At 34.8% G+C, this 24064-nt stretch overlaps 1 protein-coding gene across 1 annotated transcript in view; it reads left to right on the top strand.

Annotated features, from left to right (window-relative positions):
* The window catches only part of LOC120351259 (kinesin-like protein CG14535), a 95664-nt gene that overhangs the window by 7797 nt on the left and 63803 nt on the right, over nucleotides 1–24064 (top strand). Inside the window, exon 2 of the mRNA XM_039427832.1 lies at nucleotides 21834–22083. Coding sequence (XP_039283766.1) covers nucleotides 21856–22083 — 228 coding nt within the window. The 5' untranslated portion in view covers nucleotides 21834–21855. The remainder of the gene's footprint in view (nucleotides 1–21833; nucleotides 22084–24064) is intronic.

The following is a 24064-nucleotide window of genomic DNA, read 5'->3' as shown; positions in this document are numbered from 1 at the left end:
AATTTTGAGCAGAAAAATTAAAACTGATTAATATTCTCCAATCATTTGATCTTGTAGCTCCAGGAACCTTTTTTCTCATGGAACAATATTGGCCTTCTCCCTCAATTTATTGTGAAAGACCATTACTCTGTTCACTACACGCTATTATTGTGAGTTCGAATAGGAAATACTTTTAGAATGTCAAAATCATCCTCAACAACTGATATTGTGTTAGTATAGAGAAGCTGCTTGAATAATTACACCAAGCAAAATGCTTAACATTCCTGCAATGATTAACAGCAATGACCCGTAGGTGATGAGAAAATTTATTGAATTGGAAGGTTCGCTTCATGATGATTCATGAGAATGTTCCCGGCAAAAGAACAAGAAACAGGCGTTGTGAAAGCGATAGATGGGATGGGGTGGGTCAACAATAAAAACGAAGAGTGAGAGAAATACAGAAAAACAGTTTATTCTGAAACATTTTTAATGGGCTCGAAATTACATGCTTGTGTTCATGGAGGGGGCTTTTTTGTTAAGTTCAGTTGGCATGGCCTGGCTGACTTTCTGGCGAGAGGGCAGGAGGTGGAGCCTTCCTAGTTTTCTGTTAGGGCTTACAAAAAGCGGCTACAACAGTGTTACAATAATGCAATACTGTTTTGAACAGCGGCCTAGGAGTGTGAGAATTTCCCTCCATCTGGAAGTACGCAGATTGGCGATGGCCGGGGAAAGGATTTTGAGTGAGGGGGGTTGTGAAGGAGGGGGGTTGAGTGAGGTTGGGGGTGGTTTGAAAGCGAGAAAGCGCAAAACGTAATGCCAACTTGGACAATAAATAACCGGCGGAAGTCTGCTTCCCGAGAAAAAGAAAGAGGAAAGCCTGTGGTGGATGATTGGGCAAACAGGAGTGGGACAGAGATGGAATGGAAAAAGGGTAGTGATGCTGATGATACTGATGAGAGAGGAGACAAAATAGGCCAAGAAATACTCTCGGAACGTTTATCTTGAGACTTCAAATTCATTTTGTTTGCGTTACTCTTTTTTATATTGCTTATTACGCTCATCTCCTTCTCGCCAACCTGACTTTTATCATTCGTCTTGAGAGCCATCCCTTTTCATTTTGCCTTTTTTCAAGCGAAATTACTCGAGTTAGCAATCTCGGACGAAAAGGTAGATATTGTCGTGAATGTAGAGCGTTGCTTCTACTCCAATAAGCCTTGCCAGCGATGTTGTTACAGCTCTCTTTCATTTAAGCCGTTCGTATCTCGAATAACGTATTTATTAATTTAATGGAAAACAAATTAAGAAGTAACCGAGTGGAGAAAAGAGATTGATTGATTGATTGATTGATTGAGTACTTTATTTATGTAGATTACAATATATACTGTCTTATACACTTATATACAATAGCTTACAATACAGCAAAATTATAGATGAATTTACATTATATAGACTAAGAAAATAATTGTTGAACTGTATATGATATGAAAAAGCAATTTGTAATGTAATAACTATAATAATTATATTGTTATGCATCCACATAAATTGGCGGAGGTTTGGACATATCAATGTCCATTCTTCGGAAAGAATATTAAAAATATCCTCCCCACTAACTCTCTACCAAAACGTTAATTTCATTATTTAAACTAAGGATTTATTTATTAATGGAAATATTGTGAAAGTTTTAATCAATATGAATATTTAAGAGAAAAAAAAAGAAAATTTATAAAGTAAAATAATTATATAGGTAGATAAGATCAAATAATTGATTAATAAAATGAAGTAGGCTGAAAGTAGATCAGGGTAATCAACTTTCAGTAATATACAGCAGTATGCAGTGGATAATTGATATAACATGAGTTTATATAATATATATATATATATATACACATTTGTTCTATAACAGGTTTAAAGGTTTGTATTTGTGGGATGGGTGGGGGATGGTTGTCATGTGATCGTTCTAGGGCCGGACAGTTTCAGTCATTTTTTCCAAAAGATGTTTTTTTAAAGTCAGGATGAAGCTCGCTCGGCTCTCGATGGACCTGATAGAAACAGGAAGTGCATTCCATGCACGACAGGCACTGACTAAGAAGGATTTTGTGAAAATAGTAGTTCGATGATTGGGTATCCTTAAAGTACTTTCTCCGGTTCTAGTATGTGAAGCATCTATCCTCCTACCTTCAGAGACAAATTTGAAATCATCTTTAAAATAGTTCGGATTACCGTATTTCAAGATATCTCTAACAAGCTTGACTATTCGAAAAAGCCTTTGATTGGGAAGCTTTAATGTTGAACTAGCAATGTGGGCTGGGGTGATATGATCATGGCGTTGGAGAGAGTAGACGAAACGTAGACAATAATTTTGGCAACGCTGTAGTTTATCATTCAGAGTGACTTGCATATCGTTAAGAACAGAATTACAATACATTAAATGTGGGAAGATGAGAGATTGAACCAATAATAATTTAATGTTTCTAGGGAGAATATCGTGCATTTTCTTCAATGCATGCATGGCTGAGAATACCTTTTTACAAGTTTTGTTCACTTGTTCTGACCAGTCAAGAGTATTATTCATAATAATGCCTAAATTTTTAACTGAGCTACAGTAAGGAATGTCATTACCATCTACACTAATTTTGTGAATCGATTCAAGGTCAATATTGTTTATAAGACGAGAATATCCAATTATAATGGGCTGTGTTTTGATGGGATTAAGCTTAAGGCCATTTTTCTTTGTCCATTCCACTATCGAATTGATATCCTGATTCATTATTCCAACTGTTTCGTTAATTTTTGTTATGGGACAGCTTAAATATATTTGAAGGTCGTCTGCATAAGTATGGAAACTGGAGAATTTGATAATGGAAGAAAGGTCATTAGCATACAAAGTGAAGAGGAGAGGGCCTAAAATTGAACCTTGTGGTACTCCATGCATAACGTTTTTCCAAGTAGACTCTTTGTCACCGACAGATACACATTGTTTCCTACCTAATAGATAGGATTTAAACCAAACTAACGAGTTGTGACTGAAACCAAGAATAGCCAACTTATTCAGAAGGACTGTATGATCAACAGTATCAAATGCTTTAGAAAAATCAAATAGGGTGAGGATGGTGCATTTTCTTTGGTCCATAGCTAACCTTATATCATCAGTGACACGAAGCAGAGCTGTTTCAGTTGAATGGAATTTTCTAAAGCCTGATTGAAAGTTATGAAGCTTACTATTGTTGTCTAGAAATTTTACAACTTGAGCATGAATGAGTCTTTCTAGCACTTTGGACAATGCAGGTAAAATACTGATTGGTCTAAAATCCTCAACTTTATTGGGTGATGGAACTTTATTTAGAGGGCGAACCAGAGCAAACTTCCAGTTTTCAGGGAAAATGCCTTCTTCAATTGACTTGTTGAAAATGTATGTAATGGTTGGTAAAACAGCAAATAACATCTTCTTGATAAATTTTATAGGAATTTTGTCAACACCCGTAGCATTACTATGAATACGTTGAATTGCTCTGAAAGTGTCTTCTTCTGAGATTGGATGGAAATGAAATTGATCAGTAATTGGTAAATCTAAGTTTGTAACCTGCTCTTCAAGATCATCGATATGATTAGCAATGACAACTTCGTCGCGTTGGTTAGAGTGTGAAACGAAATGGTCATTTATATTGTTCAATGGTAAGTCAATTTGTGGATTCGATTTCTGCTTGCCAAGCCCGAATTCTTTTATTCCCTGCCAAAGTGATTTAGAGTCTTGTCTGTTGTTTGTCATAACGAATTCAAGTACCTAATCTTTGAGTTCCGTAATTCCTGTTTAACTCTATTTCTAAGGCTCCTATACTCTATCAAACTGTCCAAGTCAAATGTCTTTTTAAATTTTCTATGTGCTTTGTCTCTACGTCCCATCATCTTAAGTATGTCTTCAGTCATCCACGGTACTCGTCGTTTTCTATTAATCCTCCTTGTCACATAAGGTGCATGTTTGTCATACAAAGTCAAAGTCCAATTCTCGAAAGTCTTGACCATGTCATTAACTGAGGGTAATGCTTCAATTTGATGCCATGGAGTCTGAGCCACATCAGTCAGGAAGGCTGCTTCATCAAAGTTTTTGAAGTCTCTATAAGTGATAATTTTCTGTTCTGGCTTGGGTATCTTATGGGAAAGTACACAGTAGATCAAATCATGTCTAGAAATAGCTGGGACCGAGATTTGGCCTGCTTGAACAACCTCATTGGGATCACTAACAATGAGAAGGTCAATGAGTGTGTCTGATTCATTAGTATGATGAGTTGGATCGAGAGGTAAAATAGTCATGTTTAGGCATTGGAAAATTGTAGTCAGTTGAAAGTAGTCAAAGTTCCGATTTGTCATGTTCAAGTCGGTGTTCATATCCCCCATAACTAGTATACGGTTATAACAAGGCATAAGAGAAAGCAAGGCACTTTCGAAATCTGTGAAATGACCTATTTTTGGTGGGCGATAACAGATACCAACGAGTAATTTATCAGTACTAGATAAGGATAATTCAAGTAGCATAAACTCTGGTCTGGAACAATACTCTTGTTTAGATGTGATATCTATAGGGCATAGGACATCGACGACATAAATTCATTTATATTCGTCTTAATTGAATATAAATAATGAATGAATTGGTGATTAAAAAGTTGCCATGCATTTTATAATGATCATTCTGAGGTATTATTCACTTCCTTCACGAGGATACAAGAATGTGTATATTAGAATATGTTGGGCGTCATCAGTGACGTACATTTCAGCGATCGAGAATTGTCTTCTGAAAATTATTTTAAATGATAGTCCTTCTTGGAAAGTTCTGTATAAAACATTGCTTGCATGAAGTGAAGAATTCAATCCTATGAATATGTTAAATTTTGATAGAACTGGTCCCACTTTACTACATAGAAATCGAGGCATACAATCATAGAATGCAGTAAATTTCGATTCTATATTCTAAGTGGGACAATGTTCACCAATTATCTTGCTGATAAAATCATCATTTCATGGAGCAATATTAAAATAAGGGAGATGAACAATTTCTTATCTTATATCTTTGACGGTTATAGAACGATCAAGAACGCGGACAAGAGAATCTTTGGACGTAAAAGGATAATCGCAATTGGGATCAAAATATTGAAGTTTATTGTATGAGCTTAGTTGATTTTTCTGATATCACAAATACAAATTCTATTAATAAAATAAATAAAATAACAGGGATAATACCACAGAAAAGTTTATTCACGATCAAATGAGTATCTTCTTAGACTGTTAGAGTAATAAAAGAGTGAGAAGACTGATATCAATATTATTATCGTGTGATGAGAGCTTATGAATGTAATTGCAATTCAATTTGAGTGATGCAGCTCCACCACACTGACGATAACACAAGAGCTCGGACAAGCCCGCTGTCGACATGACACCTGTCTCTCAAAACAACATTATTCTCATATTTAAAGGGTGTGGCAGAGATCGAAAGACTTGATTCAAATGTGCGTTCGTGTTGTAATGTACGTTCAAATAATGAAACTTGGGAATTGGATCAGAAACCCTAAATTAAAGTTGCAACGAGAGATTTTAACATAACAAGCTCCACATAATGTGGAGGACCAGCAAGAAGCTTGTTTCCGTCTGAAACGTATGAATATCATACTCTGGTTGATATGTTAAACTCATTCTCTGATAAAACTTGTTAGTGTGGGTTGAGGAACATTGCCCAGAATATGATCGCTTGACAGCTACATCCTTAAATACTACGAGTTTAGATCACTCGTTATGATAACTGTGATTTATTACTCAGATTATTCAACTGCACCAATCGTCATTGTTATTTCATTCCAATATACTATGTCAGTCAGTTTTAGGCTTTATATCTGAAAAACATGCGTGATAGTCGAAAATAACTTTAATAGAACTCAAAATTTGAGAAAAATTGTTATTCAATATTATGAATTCTATGTTTAATACTATAATGATTGAGAATGGGTGATGTACAACTACCCTAATTCCAAGGAAATCAAATACCGACCCCTCTTAACATCCAACGTGAGTGATGTAAATCACCTAAGTCGCAAGTCCAACTTGCAAACAAGACTCCGCACTTCGGTGGTGACTGGGAAATCCGATACTGAAAGTGAACTCGGAATTAATTTGAATAATTAATGCATCGATGACGTTATTGTTTAACCCCTTGAGCAGCCGATAGCATGCCAAGCTGTGTGCGTAATTGGAGTCCACACCAAAACAGGTCGGAAAACGCAAATTGATGATACATGTAGATTTAATAGCCGCAAGGCCAATGCTCGAGCAGAGCCGGTCGGCTGTGTTTGCGCAAGAAAATGTCGCAATGATAATACCAGTCGACACAGGCCTGTATTGATTGATAGCAATAAAATTGCCAACCGATGTGTTTCATCGGCCGATCGGACTTGCACACACAAAATTGTTTATTCATTCACAGATACTCGGACTCGGAAGCTGGCTGAACCTTGTTTTCCAACTGACAAATTCCTGATATACCATCATTTGCACCGCAAAACTCGCGGAATGCTTCTCGCACATTGTTGGTTCAGGCAACAGTTCATCACAAAATATCTCATGGATCTCAGGCTATATCAAGTTTTAGCAATTCAACCAAGTCCATATAAAGAAAATAGTTGGTCAAAGCTGTCTTGATTAGCTCAAAGCAAATAAAATGTGATGGTTGAATGTGAAACAGAGAATTAATGTCATTGTAGAAAATATGATGCTGATTGCAAAGGCTATTAGTATGGTCAAAGAAATAAAGGATTATTATTAATTGGCTGAAGTTTGGAGAGGACACTTACTCGTCAACAAAAGGTTTCCTGTGTTGTTCTGAAGGTGATAATGTAGAAGATATCCATATCAAAAAATAAAAACTATTTATATTGTCAAAACCATTAATTTAGTGAAACAATTATTAGAGACACAAGTTCCGGTTGTTGCATCATTATCAAAAATAAATGAAATTGAATATACCCTTTCAACACGTTTTAATTATTGATAAACACAATAACTTTTTGAAATTATTGATAAATTGGAATGCACTAAATATTTCGGTCATCATGTCAACTTCTGTGCGAATATAAACAAATCAAATTTAATATATTTTTATCCATTCTATCATTGGAAAGTGACACTGGATATTAAATTTATAAATGATAATTATCAAACTTTAGTTAACTTAAAGCTTGGACACTAAGCAACAAAATTATAGATACATAAAATATATAAATCTGTCATTTGAGACTGATGAATTGAAATTATGGAAAACATTGATATAATTAATGTGGAAACATGAGTCATTTCTCAAGTCAAATTTAGTTGGCAGTAGAATATAATTCATCACGAATTATTACCACTTCAATTTCCTTCAGGTCAGAGATTCCTTTGCCATTTTAGAGAACTCTCTGAGAACTCATTTTTTAACGTTTTTTCTTCAACTGAGAAATTCAAAATTTTGACTGATGCTGCTCCTTGAATAACCAACCATTTAGTATGTGTGTAGCCCTCAGGTTGGCAATATGCTGTTGACCAATGTACGAGTAGGTTGAACTAGACTGTTTTTGGCCGAAACTAGAAACGCCAAAGTACTCCAAATATAACCATACGATATTATCCATATTGATAATATACACACCATACTTTTATTCAATATCCTTCATTCAAAGAAAAATGTCAAGCCTGGATATATCATGCAATCCATCAAAGCATTATCAATATTATTATTATTTTTATCAAATATCTTTTCAATAAGGGGTTCTTTTTTATAACCATTCTGGTATTTGTGCTGATAGAACTGATGAAACGTTATTAATATGAAATTTTTAAATTGAAGAAAGAGCATATCTAAATGAGCTGCTTTGATTTTCTTGTTTGAGATTTGAATAGATTTTTTTTAATAGAGAAACGGAATTGTGTCAACCTTCCTTGAAACGACGTGAATTTTTTTTTAACATGAAGAGTTTTTTTAAACATGGGACCTCGATGAAAACTCTTTAAACCCAATTCTAAACCTAATGAGATTCATCAGTACCTGAAGATAAAGAGCACAGTTCACGAGAGCTCGTACACGTGGAGCTAAGAAAAATCGCATAAAGCTGACTTTATATTTTCAAGAAAAAGAAATTTCTGAAAGACTGATAAATGAAAAGATGAATTATGTTTGCTAACGCAGAATGGAGGTAATTCAGAACTTGGAATTAGAAATGTTTCTTCTTTGATGAAAGCAAGAGGAACAAAGGAGAGTGGAGCGAGAGCTCAGTAATAATACAAAAACGAACTTGAAGAGTCTGAATAACATCACCTACATTGTACTGGTTATTCGTCTGACAAGAGAAAAGCTTTTCAGAGTCTACTCAATTATTTCCATTGCATTTTTCATTCAAAATTATCAAAGAGAGTCATGATGATGGAATGTATTCCTCTCTGTGGATTTTGACTGTATATGAAAGTGGAAAAGCAAAGTTTCTATAATATTTAGAATATCAATCAAGTGACGAACAAGCTGACACGGTTTTATTCAGAACACACAGACGAAACCTCAAGCTTATAAGTTGTAATTGAATGGATAATGATGACTCTAATTGATAAATTAATAGATAATCTTGACCATTGATTCAGATTGCTTGGTGGTTTAGGCTAGTCTCCACCTCGTGGAGCAAAAAGGACTCAATATTAATTTAATATTAATTTGAGGATTCGGAATGGAAAGTTATCGTATCAAAGATTATAGTTATTCAATGTGCATGGAGTTCAAATTCATTCTGATGTTGTCCATTCATATTCCAATATAGTGATGATAATAAGAATAATTCAATAGGAGTAATGATGTGATCTCAAATATCACAGAAACAATTTCCATACCTATATTTGTATCAACATCTATGCTTTTCATATTCCACCTTAATTGATAATGATGATTTATGAGAGATAAGAGATCCTGTAACAAATTGGATTATATATTCTAAAAATTTTATTATGAGTAATATTATCAGATGAAAGAGAAAAAGTAACAAAAGTTGAGCTCTGAGGAAGTCTGGCACAAATCAAGAGCCGGAAAGACATGGCAGTCTTCCAAGAGAAAGCGTCCAGGAAATGAGTAGCCGGAAAACACGAAAAATAACAGCGAATGTATAGATAATGACGGAGAAGATTATGATTTCTTTTAATATCGATCAAATATTCTTTGCAAGTAGCGTAATTTCAGCAACCATACAATCAAAACTTCTATTCCAGAGAGCCATTAACTCACAATAATTACAATAAACTATTACTCTTCAACTAGAATACTTCGTGTTCTAGAAAAATTCAGATTAATATTATTTTGTTATGGTTTTGGAGATTTTTCTTATTTACGGTCCTATTTTCTCAATTCTCATTTGAAACTTCATTTCCAGAGAAATTTTAAATGGCAAATGTAACCTCAATATTGAATCAGTGTGATATTTTATGCACCAATTTTGAGGGTCGACATTGACATTTTTGAGGGTGAATGAAATCCATGATAATTCAAATATCAAATTTTTAATCTCACCATCTTTTCTCTTTTTATATGGAAACCTCCTTTTGATATTGATCGCATATTAACCACCACGAATAAAAATGGAATATGAATGTTGACTACGGTGTTTGTTAGCAACAATGTATTTTGTCCGAGATACTTTCATCTCGTTAATGAATTTTGTTAACCTTTTCACCCAACAATTAAAAGTAGACACACTGGAAAAATCAAGTGTTTATTTTACAAGTACTTCCAGTACAGCCCCACGTTTTCCAATTCGATAATAACACCACAAAAAATGAATAAGTTCCAATTGAATCACACTCCAATTAATACGGAATCCCTCTCACAGATTTTTTTCAGTTTTAATGGACATTGAAAGCACTTGATGTACTTTTAAAGCTACTGTTGGCGTTTCAACCGTCGTTATTGCTCCACAAATTTGAGATGATGGTATTATTTGTATCGTTATTTTTTCAACCTCACCTACTCCCTCCATCATTTTTTAATTTGGCAATCAACTTGATTATTGAAACAACCCCTCTGTCCTTGACAGTGCATAGCAATGATTCCGTGGAGAGGAGAGGGGTGTTCGTACATATTTTTGGTCCCCAAGTTTCTTTGTTCAAATTTATTATTTATTGTAAGGAGGTATAGATATCGGGTTCTGTTCAGAAACTAATTTGAATATCTTAGTCTGAATTGATGTATTTGTGATGTTTGGTGTGTGATATACAAAGATATTTGATATTTCCACTATTTATTAATACATAGATTTGATGTTTCTTGCTCTATTGAAAAGTAGCCCGAATAGATCACAGTGCCCCAGGAATGCGTTTATTGTTAGAAAAACTTACATTTTGAAACCGAATACAGGAATCACTGGGCAAAAACCGAACCATTTTTTTTTTACCACATCAATTCCACGTTTTCCACTTCACTTGATAATGCAATGCGACGGTGACGAACGGAACGAACTCCAATAGAATCTTTTACATCAAATGATTCCAGTCTTTTATATATTTTAAGTTTTTCAGGAAAAAAGGTGGGAGAAAAATACATAAAGAAATGAAAAGTGAAAACAATAATTAAGCTGAGCTTTTGGGATGAATTGTACTTTTGTCATCTTAGATATATTGTATTATTTGAATGGAATCCGTAATATTGATAATATTCCAATATTATCATGATAAAACAATATTATTAGTAGATAGAGAAGTAGAGAGAGATTAGTGGAGAGATGAAGAAGAAGATTATCAATGAACTCGCTGTTAACGGAGTGAGTGAAAACACTGAACATCTGGATGGAGATATAGAAACGGAAAGAGCATCACAAGATATCATGTGAATTATGTAAGCTATGTGGAATAAAATACTTGATGCAGAACAAAAAGCGTAGCTTGATTCTTATTGGAAATTGCAAGCTGAAGCTTGACAAAATGAGAATGCAATAAGAATTCAATTTTGCAAGACGCAATACTTGGCTGGCAACAGCGATTTTCATGCGAGAGATTTGAGGCGATGAAAACTACAATGTAGGCAAATGTTATTCGAAATGCTGGAGAATGGAAGAATGCTAAATTACAGAAGCCATTAGCGAAAATTCGGCTACATGATAGGCAACAAAGGTTTCGGCTCACTTTTTCTGTTTTGAAAATACAGATTATTCTCAATGAAGATCCAAAGAGGAAGGATAATTTGAATATAAAGTTAATTGCATATAATTAATGCGTTATTGCATTGTTCGTCTCTGGTAGATCACTCTTGAAAATTCAAATCTCAAATTGCAAGTAAAATATTATTTGGAGTTTCTGGATGGGGAATGAGAAGCTTTCATACTGCTTGTTATAACTCTTACTACAGTTTCGAACGCTTATATAAGAAAGCCTACAATATAATCATCAAACTGTGTGTTGATCTTTGATGAGAAAGCATAAAGATCAAATGAGATAAACTTGGACTATTATTCTGTGATTTCTGTATATATCGATAATATTTCAAACATTTATGTTTGAAAGTGCTGACGAATCATAACCTCTCTTGGACTAATTTTTCGAGAATGGAATAGTAAGGGCTATAAGCTTGTTTCTCCATTTCCAATCATTTCATGATTATGTATTTTCGTCTCTGTTGAATGAATAAATACAAAATACCCTTAGTTTTATCTATGAGTATTTTCATGAATCATTTAGCATTGAAATGAAATTGAAGCAATTTCATTTTATACAAAATATTGATTTTTCAGGAATATTTCTAGGATTTGCTCAGTCTTCTTGATTTTTTTAATTCATTCTTAGAAATATACAAGTTAATTCACTTCCATAAGCAATAAATTGACTTGCCAAATGAATATATAGTCAGAAACAACCATAATTCCTGTCCATTCCATTGGAACGATAAGAATATATTTTTCAGTGACAAATTCCAATCAGCTTCATAGGAGAGAAATATCGTCTAAATACATCAAATATTTATAACTTTTCCAATAACTTTCAAACTATTCCACTCCTCATCAGGAGAAGATCAGTTTTCCAATTTATACAACCATCTGGATGCAAACAAAATATCAATATTATTTGAGTCATTAATGAAAGATTTCATGCAAAAAATAGGTTTCTCATTCCCAATAATAACATTCGAAGGTGGAAAATTTGTGATAGGATGACTATAATCTCGTATACCATCTTGTAGCTCATATATTGTTCCTCCTACACATCTTGTAACTCAAGCAATATTTCAACTTCAATTAATTCATTACTAAGTGTACTATGAGAACATAATTTTGGCTTAGTCGGGATGCAACGATGGAGACGCTGTAGCTTGTCATATCTTTTGAGAACCAGACTATTCCATATTTTGCAGAAGATTGAGGTAATAATATCTTTGTTATTTGTTTATCAAACTCTCACATGAATCCCATAATTTCCGAATTTCATCTAGATGTTAAATTCAGGATGTGCATCACTCGAATTCAATAAATGGGACTAGCACAATTAGTTAACAAATATGTATGTAATATAAATCAATTGAATGAGTTATTATTGAACTCCACTCCTTATGGAAACAGTTGATTCATCTTCATTGCCCTGCATTAACATTATCATTATCATCAATCTGCATTGGGCTATACAAAGGAATGAGTCAAGCCACATGTTCAGCTCAACATTTCACAAAATAGAATAATATTGCTCTAGGAAGTTCAAATTTCAACAATACCGCGAATATTGAGCAATATTTTACAACAGCTAATAATATTGCCTGCGAAGCCGTGTGCAGCACATTATTCACCTGTATCTACAAATGCGCATTAATGGCGACGAAGCAGCCAGCTAATTTTCAAGACCATAAATATGAATTTCGGTTGTAATGCGATGACTCGGCGCCCAGGTGCCACAGCGCCAAACATTAAAACGCATGGCGACAATTAGTAAAACACTCATAATTTATGTATTGAGTTTGTCACGAGTACGAAGAGAACAACTCATGCTGTACGATTTCAACAAAAACCATACGACTAGTTATCTGATCGGTCACGAGCAAAATCGTACACAATTATGACAAATTACCGGATTAATGTCACGCCTCGTATGTTGATGTCAAGCTGCTGCAATCTACCTGCTTGCCATGAAATTCAGTTGCAAATATTAACGGCCTCATGTTCGTGAATAATTATTTTTTCATTATATAACGTTTTACCATTCTAGTACGAATATCGATATTACCATCATAGTATTAAGTCCTCATTATTATCATATAATGAATATTTATGGTTGTCGATAATCATTCCGTAATTTCAAGGTACTATTGAATGTTGATTTACCTCTCAAATTCACCTTATATAATATATGGGGATACATTTCCAAGGGAAAAAATCTCTACAAGTTCCCTTAATAAGTAGCCTATACTCAAATGACAATCTTGATGTGAGACACATTGAATTCTCAGTAATTGAATTCTAGTGATCTTCAAATGCTTTTCATTCTACAGATAGTTTTTCATTCTCTTCCGAGATTAGACTTCTTTAACTCTAGTACTGCTAATCTTCAGATTAAAATCAATAACCAATAACTCATATGAGCTGTTTGTTGTATTCATACGAGTATACTGGTAGGCTAGTTCTAGTTTATCAAATCAAGATCACAAGCTTAGTTCAATCTCTTCCTATTGAGAGAAAGTGTTCGCCAACAATAACTCCATAGTTCATAGACATCCAGTCAATCATTGAACTGATCCTTTCGCAAGCTGACAGCGCGTATAAATCTCCTGTATCGAGGTTGGAAATATGACAGGGGGATTTATGTGATACGAGGTAGACGAGCCTTGTGGAAGAAAGCTACAGGAAATTGAGGAGAGGGGATTCCAGAAGGACCTCGATTGTGTGCAGAGATCAGAGTTGAAACAGAAAGTGGCAAGCAAGAGATAGAATACTGTGCTGGAGAGAGGAGAATGGATGGAAAAGTAGCAGAAAAGGATAGAGATTATTGGGCGATATTATTTTGAGACTTTGATCTTAAAGCAATAACTGTTGGTTGACCTTCTCTATTCCCCTCTTTCTTGACACGAGTGGAGTTCTCTGTGTCCCCAGGGACAAGATAGTAGTAGCTGAGTTGTGTGTTGTCTTTTTCATTTTCAATAAACGTCGAAGACTTTGAAACCTTGACTTCAATATTCGAAACGTAATTGACAGCTTACTGGAAATCTCTGTTCATGAAAAATGTAGACGTGTTCCTCCATCAATTATTCTCACGTAAAATGGATTTTCTCTGCTCTTCTCCAACAAACTTTATGAATTATTCAGATTTCCTCAACACATTACGTGTTGAAAAACATGCGATAGGTATAATTTCTTTCATATTTCCTACCATTATTTCAACTAGATCGAGACTCATATATCGATTGTTGGGATATACGAAGAAGACTATCATCAAAGTACTGGATCGAAGTTTACTTAACGAACAAGAAGACCCCATCGCATATGCATATTTTGATTATCTTGTGAATATCTGATCAATAGTGATATATTTTAATGTACATAAATGTGGAGATCAGACTGATGATAATTATGTTGATAAAACTAGTGATGACAGATTTAACCCTGTTCAAACATCACGTTGAATGAAAAATGAATTACTGTGGGTAACTCTGTCAGCTCTACTACTGATAATTCTAATCGCTTTTTTTCTGATAAACGAAAATCCCCCGAGTCATCTTGAAATACCAGACCATATCTGAAAACTGACTGAAATATATTGAAATGAGTGGAATAAATTAAACATCTTATGATTGTTTTGCATAAGCCATAATGATAAAAAAAATATATATATATAAGTAGAAATAAAAAATGTTTACTTGCATAACAATGTCATACAAGTGGGGAATGGATAATGCTCTAGTCTTTCCATGAGAAGAATAGAAAATAATAAAAAAGCATGCTCATTTGAAGCTTTCACCAAACACTATACGAACCATGGAGGAGTAGTACCAGAATTAGTATTTATCCATTCCTGTGTTGCACTCCATTCATCCAAATCTCAACATCAATATTGACAGATAAATCACGAGCCCACGCGAACATAACTTAGATTGTCGACACCCTCATTTATTAAGGGAGATTAAAAATTCTATTTAAAGAACGCGCCTGTTAGGGGATTTGCCACCCTTGGTCATAAATATGGCGGGATGAAATGAATCGGAGGTCGATGATCGCACTATTTATTTCTATAGCGGAAAGAAAGCCAGTGGCAGTCTGTTTTGACGCGGCGGGCGGACTACTATGATCGCTGGTCGCAGGTCATTTGTCATAATTAACGGCGGTGAATCAGGCAGGCCCCCCGTCTCGCAGGCTGCCTGATTGGGTCTAGAGGGGCTTCAACAGAATAATGACATGGATACCTAGGTGTGACGCAGTGGGCAGGGGTGGTCGCGAAACCCACGATGTAAATACCGGTACAAAGCAATAGGGTCGGCCTGGCTTATCGAGCTAGCCAGCGTTATCAATGCTGTCATTAATCTTGCTTTCATTCGTCTGCTCGTTTCAGAGCGCCACAGAAGGCCGACTCAAATTAAAAGCCGTCAACCTGAGGACTGGTCATTAGTTTTTTTCAAAAACAAATCCCAAACTCCTCACTCTCCCTGCTGTTTGGGGTGCAATCTACATTAAGAGTAAATAGAAAACTCTCTTTGCATTCTTTGTCAACCGTAACACCCTCACTAGTCACCATTCCTCTCTCCAGTCATAAAAATCCCCACTATAGATCAAGATAGAATCGAAATGGCGTCTTGAAGAACACGTTCTCACAATAAAATGATGTGATAATTCTCTGTTAATGGAATGAAGGATAATATTTTATCAAAAGCAGCAACAGACTCACAAAATCTCATAAACTGTGTGATAATCATCATGTAGATTGACTATAAAACTTTTATAATGACGTGAACCTGTGAAAAATATTTCAATTTGAAAATCTTTATAGTCATCAAAGTCGTTTTCTTCATTATAAAAACTCACTTTATCTTGATGAACATCATATCACCGACACATAAACCTCTCGGAAACAAGAAAATCACTTTGTTTCATGTGCTGAAGTGAAAATAGACCAACAGTTCGGTGGTAATTCAGAAGGGAGTTGGTTTGTTTTTTGTTGTGATCACGTGGAAAGGGACAGTAAGGCCGAAGGGAAGCTCTTAATTGATTACCGAGATAGAAATCATGAAATGGGCACTTCTACGTCATACATGTGGATAAAAAAGGGAATGGTTTTTGTTCATGCCAAGATAAACAAAAAGGTAAAAAAAAACTTTTTGATTTCCAAAGCCCTTGAAAACGATTGAGTTGACATGAGAAATATTCATATATCTTCCATTTTCAGCTTCGGCCAACACAAACACTACACAGCTCTATCATGGAGAAAAGATAGTATGAGGCTTAGTATAAAGATAGCATAGACTTTCACTATATTCTCTCTATGGTTGTATGTACATGCATCTCGGAACGTATATGCAGTAGAATTACTCCATGTTCGACTATTTCTAGAGAAGACAACCATGTTTAAACAAAATGTACTCTGCAACAACTACGTAAATTGAAATTGTGTATCATTCAATGTTATTCGATTCTAGTGTGTCAAAATTGTGTTTGCTAAATTCTTTCGACTTTGAAATTCAATATCATTTGTTATTGGATATGACATTCAACAAATAATTATTATTTGATCAAAAGTAGATTTTGTAGATAATCTTTTTTAGATGTTTTGCTTTTTACTTATCACGGTTTTAACGAAATTTTCAAATGTTTCGCCAACTCGAATCCTCCTTAGCTGAAATGGAGATCTTTAATCATTTTATCTCAATAATGTGTTATATAAATTATAATCTCTCAAAAAATTGATAGTTCATAATGCGAAAGACATTTTAATTGATATGCAAGGAACATTACAGAAAGTTTCAAGTACCTTGCAATTGAATGGAATTCTTGGAAACTTTTTTGATTTCCTATTCCAAAACACAATTTTTTAAGAAATGAGTTGATTCATGAATGATTTCACGTAGACAGCAGAGATTCATAAAATTTATGTTGTCTGTAGTTCATCGAAATTCATAATGTGGTAATCTACTCATTTATTCCTTAATATGAGATAGCTAAACTGACCGGTTCGAACGAATCCATTATTTGGTTATTGTGCATCTCATGGAGATACGAATGTTATTACTGCTTTCAGCTACCAAAGCTTACGTTTTAATCTATTTTGTTTTTCGCCCATCCATTTTCAATAAGCGGACAACATCAATCCGAATCCCCTCATAGTTCCTGATAAAAGTGAGAGATTATTGCTAAACTTCTCATATAGGCCTGTGCGCCTCCAAGCCAAGTGAACAACAAACGGTCATCGGGAGATGAGCGACCATAAAAGGGGATGGGCGAGAGTGAGAGGACGTTTGCGACTTATGTAGGGGGGTATTGAGGGGATGACTCCTTTCCATTTCATCCTTGAAGAGGAGGGGGTCCATGGCTTAGGCTGCTTTTATTGTTTCCATAAATCCCGGATCCTTATTGGTGGTATCCCGCAAGCTATCAAACACATGCACACACATATGAGATAGTAAGAGAAAGGAAGTGTGTAAGTATGATGAAGAGAAGGAGGACTTGGAGAGAGTAGAGGAGAAGAAGTGATAGATGAGCAACCCTATGAAAAAGAGAGGAAAAGAGAGTGCAAACAATGCCATAATGTTTCTTTTCTTCTTCTTTCCTCACCCTTTATTTCCACTCATCATCTGTTCCGTTTTGACCATCTCCTTTTCTGGACATGGGATAACCGAGGATGAGCGATTCCGAACACGTCGCTACTTCCTGAGATTGTTTGACCACTGCATCCCCTGCAGATCACCATAAGCCTACTTTGACATGCACTACTCTCGTTTATGATGAATGAGGCTTTATACTTATTGTATGGTAGAGAGGAGGGTACAGTAGTGGGATTATTACGGGGAATTTCAATTACATGCGATTAGATTAAGTCACATTAGATTAGATAACAGATATTGCAAATCAGATACGATCTCATATCAATTCAAAATTGGAATTCTACTGTATCTAAATTTATTTCTGATAGGTACTTACTTATATTTTCTTTCATATGTATATTCATTCAAGTTTCATCTATTCATTTCTTCATTGAAATTTTTTATATTGAAAATTAATATCGATACTCGCTGCCAGCACTTAAACTTCGGTTTTGCAGGCAGCGCCAAACATGTTATTTTGTTTTGACAAAGTTGTTTTTCGTGTATATTTAAATATTGATCAATATGTTTTTTTTTCAACTTTGTATTGAGGAATATTATTTTTGGTGTATTAAGGTATTTTTGATGTACCGTAATTTTTTTTATGATTGTAGAAGTATCTCTAGAAACTCGATTCTAAAATGAATAATGAGATCCAGATAGTTGATTCAAAATTTTAATTATTATTGGATTGAGATTATATAATCGTTACTACAAATATTCCGTGACAAATGTCGATGATTTGAATTTATGTGTACCAGTACATTGATAGTACTTGATAATAGAACTTATAGAGGAGTTAAAGACAGCGGGAAGCGATAAAAACTGATTTCAATACTCCAAATATAAATCCTACCTTACATTATGTGTTAAAAATATTGATTTAATCAAAGTAAATGACAAATCGAGCAGTAAGTTTTGAAAACATTTTCTCTTGATAGCAGAAGAGTTGTAAACTCTACGATTATCTTACAAAGGTGTATAATTTATTCATATCACTGTCTGGAAGATAAAAACCAATTATAATCAATTTTTGAAAGAGATTTTCCTACATCAAAGTCTTAATTTTCAGAGTCAGTGACTTCAATTCGTAGCCAGTCATCGGTAAATATCATTTCAGCTTTGATAAATCGCAGAAGGGTTGATGGGGTTTTGATGATGGTATGAAAGGAGAAGTGGTTTGGTACATACGTCACACACCTACACCAACGTGCTGCGGTGTACAAAGAACATTACAAGCTTCTGTCTTTTATATGGCTTCCTTGTGTTTGCTTTTGCTCAGAACTCATCTCTCATAATCCCATCAGACAGTTGACAGGGGCAAATTGTGAGGGAAGGGAGTAGGATGATGCAGAGGTGTGGACAGCACAGAAGAGAGAGAGAATGATGGAGAGGGATGAGATAAACTTTTTCCCGCCATTTATCCGCATATAAAGTAACAACATCAGCAGAGGAAGGGGAAGGCTCTTTACAGAATGTTGGGTGTGTAATACCGGCTTTTATTTAATAATAAACACCACTACAAGAACGCATGCTCGCACTTACACATCTCTTTGCTCTTTCTCTTTTCATTTTAGCGTCTTTACCTCTGCATCATCCTCAAAGATCCCAAACATCAAGAGTACACACCGACAAGTCAAAAAATATCCTTAACATGTTACTCCCACCAACACCCGGTGTTGTTCCGATATGAAAGTCAACTCTTCCGATCTGTTAAAATGGCTTCACTCTCACTTGTCCCTCTCATACCGCTGTTTCTCTTCTCTACTATCCATGCCGACAAAAAGCCACTGCATACGCGCTTCATGCTGAAACGCTGTACGCGCAACTTTTAATCCTCCATCCACTGCCAACTTGAGAAACAATTAACTGCGGATTACTAAGCTGGGGATTATTTTTGTAAAGTTTCCACGTTTCGCCGCGGATTTGTTTCTCCGCACATTCCCATATTTCTCTATCGTATCTTCTTCTACTATGTTCCATCTCACTTCACTGGAGGAACTCCAGTGATTTATCGTATAATATTTTGTGCAATGGAAGATTTGCAAATAGATAACTAAGAGGAATTTTGTTAAAAAATTGCAAAGTTCAGCTCGTTTGTTAGTTTGATGAGCCATATAGAAAACATATATACTTATTAAACGGTTTCTCTCTGTATTTTTACTAAACCATTTCAAATTCTAGTAGTAATGTGTGTGTATTTTTTAACATATAAGAGAATTCCTTATAATTTTCATGATCCGCATGGTCCAGCTTTTCCACTACACCAAATCAAAATGAAAGCTTGATAACATTCCAGAATCATTCTCTTTTTACATTCTGGAATGGATAATGCAGTATCATTATCTAACAAAATGCTTTACAATGCATTGTACAACAATAAAAAACTATGCTATTGAATGAAATCATTATTACTTTGTTCGTTTCTTTTTCCTTTCTGATTATGTGTTCATTCTCTATTCTTCATGGGAAGGAAGTATACTTCAAGAGAAGTGGATTCAGGTGAATTGAAGATAAAACAAATACTATTCTCAATCAATAGTCGATTCACATTGAGGTTTTGTCATAGTAAGCTCAAGTTATACCATTCTTCAGATTTTTATAACAACTTGAGCATCAAAACTTTGATTTTTAGTATCATCTTCAATTATTTTGTAGTTCAGTCTGTGATACTGAATATTATTCTCACTCAACATTATTCTTAGAAGTGGAGAAATTTTTCAATGTGGAAAATCCTTATGCACGTACAAAAATTATGAAGCTCCCAAAATCCCACCGCTACTTCAGAACGAAGGAATGTAATATGAGAAGCTCAGATGGTAGCTGGAAATGAGAAAATGCATACGAATTCCCAATATACCGAGCCGAGAGTGAGAGAACTGAGAAAATAGGAGAGAATGGCGGTGTTTGTTTTGGATTGCTTGAGAGAAATGATGAGGTCACTGAGAGACTCGTCCCTCCTTGTTGATCTAGATGGGTCTCCACCACATACCCAGTAGCCTACTTGTCTCAACATTGCGCGGATCGCAGGAAAGCCTGCCACCACCCACCTCAATTAATGTAAATTGCTCTTGCTCACCTTAATTAGACCTACTAATTAATTCAATTCCAATTAATACCACCCTGAAAACTATGTTGAGCTCCGCTGTTTACTTAGCTTCCGTTCTCACATTGTTTACATCCGTCCAATTAAGATACAGTAATAATTTACAAAAAAAATTTACATGCTTATATCATATGCAATGTTGAGTTTTCTGCATTTCAAAGGTTCTTTTGTTTTGAATCGAGTATTTGTGAGGAAACTCTAGGAACCACAACCGTTTGGAAATCTAATACATTGATAAAATATGGGAGTTCATTCTTCAATCAATCTTGGAAGTTTATCAGAAAAAGTGATAATATCATAAGTTTTGTGAAGGAGTGAGCTGGAAATTGATCATTGAATATCCTGAAAATTTCTAGTGTGTTCCAATCGCATCCATTTTATCATATAACATAATGATGATGCTCGAGGATTGTAAAATGTGATTATATTCTACTACCAGTCGGGACAACAATGACTTCTATTTGATTCTATAGAGAGGTAGAATTTTATATCAAAGATTCTCATCACTGATGTCCGCAGTCTGGCTTTGTTCCACATCCATACGGAAGGAAGAAAAGAGAAGAATAAGAATTCTGAATTGGATTGCAAGAATATGAAGGATAGAACATTTCAAAAATATTGTAGTGTGAAAATTATTTTGAAATCTTGTTATGTTCCCTCAGGTAAAAATAGTTCAATTTCTTTATTCCATTAATAAAGTTATCATGAGTCTGTTGTACCAGAGAAAAAACAATGTAACCTATCAAACGGGGTTTTCGTCCATGGTTGTACTGCTGCGAGTCAGTATATTGTTTCATTTCCATCAAAGTCCAGAGTTCCATTTTTCAACTTTGGTAAATGGTAACAGAATGAATTAATTTAAGAAATGAGGGATAACAGAAAAAAAATTCCTGAAGATAATAGTTTTTAATACTTTTTTCAAATTTTATTTTCTTCCAGGAAGTTGAATTAACGACACACAATGGAGCAGTCCACACACGCATGCGCAACTTCAAGCACTGAAACAGGAACTGAAAGCCAAACAGCTTTTGCCGCCTCCCAGCTGCCGTGTAGCTCGGGAGCGGCGAGTCTGCCGCCTCCAGTTGCTGCCCCTTGCAGTTTCACAGAAGCCCTCAAGCGGTGTCCCCCAACCATCCCCGCCTCTCTGCTACGGCGGCTCGCTTTCACTCAGCAGATCGGCATTGGCAAGGTAAGGTCTCACCCTCAAGTCAAGTATAACAACTACTGCTGCTAAATCCCTAATACTACATTCCACATTCACAACACATTCAATTACATTATTCTCACAACAATATATGATTTTCAAAGCTGTATTCACAGTACATTTGCACAATATTTTTACTATCAATATTACTTTCTACAACCTGTTAGAGAACAGCCAGTAACTATTTTAAAAATGTAGAATTTTTAATAACCGAGTAGAGATATTTCTATAACACTGATCTGACAAGTAAATCTCCACAAATTATAATACTGATCAAATTTTCACAACTGATTACACATTGTTCTCATACTTCACCCAAGTACGATAAATTTCCGGGCAAAAACGCATGAAACAGTGCAATCGAGTTAGTTAAAATACATGAAATTTATTCACAATTGAAAACAAAATTCTTGGTCCTTTGTAGAATCATTCTCATTGGAATAACTGTAATTTGTCCATTACCATTTCCAGCCTAGCTAAATTTATGACTCATCATATTACGATATTATCGCTGTAGGAGGTACGATATTTCTAGCGTAAGATCTATAAAATTTTGATTTGAGGCTTATGGAGTCTTATGTCAATTAGAATTATATTTACAAACCAGATAATAAACCATTCAAAATAAACTTTACTTGCCATACCAATTTCATTGTTGAATCAGCTTCTTGAACATAAATAGTTTGGAGTAGCTTTTGATGGAGATTTGAATTAGTAAGGATACTGCACATGCCTGTTTATTGTACATGGATACTGTACATGCCTGTTTATTGTACATGGAGCCTGTACATGCCTGTTGATCCATAGATCATTTTGAAGACTAGTTGCATTTCTCAATCTCAAGGTAGCAATAGCTAACAACGCATATTTTGCTTTATTAATGCCTATTTTCCTATAACGTGAATAGTGATATAGTATGAATTTCTACAGTATGAATAGATCCTAGTAGATATCTGAAACCACTTTCAAGGATTATAAGAAGATATAATTTCTTTAGCAGCATTAATTGCAGGAAACTTCACACTTACCCAAAACTGATACGATATTATAATAACATGGGAAATTTGATACGCACTTGTGCGTACCTTTTAAGTGGAACATTAAGTTCAAGAATTACAGCCAAAGTCAGAGAATACTGTAGCTCCACCCAATCTAGATGATCATGTTTCGCATGCAGGGGAAATGCCTTCTATGTATTGAACTTCATCAGGAACTTCAATTAAACGAACATGATACAATCGAACAAGATTGAAATTCATGATCATCAACTTTACACCTTTGAGTTTTTTATACGGGTTTATGAAATGCTTGAAGTCACGTTATTGTTCTGAAATAAGGGATCATTCAACATATAGTTGTGTAACTATCAGATTTTTACAAGGAATTATCAATCCTTAACCCATGCACTTGTATCTTACCGAGAGATTCATAACATTTTTCTTTCTAACATTGTTTGCTTCATACAAACAATATCGGGGCACCGAGCTTCGCTCCGGACTACAAAATAATGGAAGCATAAAAGCATAGTTTAGTAACTTATTAATTATGGAGAAAGCTAATGAAACCTGGTGTGACTTGAGATACTCTTACTCTATCGTCTAAGAATATAATCAGGACAATCATTTGTTCGACGCGTTTGTATGAAATTCATTGAATCAATTTTATTTTACCTCATGATTGAAGTTGGATGATTTGTCTCTTTTCGAAAACAATAATTTATCCCTCACTCTACTTGCTGAGGTTAAATCACCCTTGTGAAATACAGAATTCAACACTGAAGTTTCTGCAGTAGCAAGAAACATTCGATGTTTCTCTGTTCATTGTTGGGGTTGGAATTACAGTATAGGTTTCAAAATAGGGTATCCCTCGAGCATCATTGAGCTTCAGAGTAATAGTATTGTCATTTACGCGGGGGAAAGAAAATATAATAAATGAATATCATGTATCAGAAGCGTTCTAAGTATAT

Source organism: Nilaparvata lugens, chromosome 5 (genome assembly GCF_014356525.2).
Source record: "Nilaparvata lugens isolate BPH chromosome 5, ASM1435652v1, whole genome shotgun sequence".
Classification (NCBI taxonomy): domain Eukaryota; kingdom Metazoa; phylum Arthropoda; class Insecta; order Hemiptera; family Delphacidae; genus Nilaparvata; species Nilaparvata lugens.
This window is presented reverse-complemented; position numbering and strand designations above follow the sequence as displayed.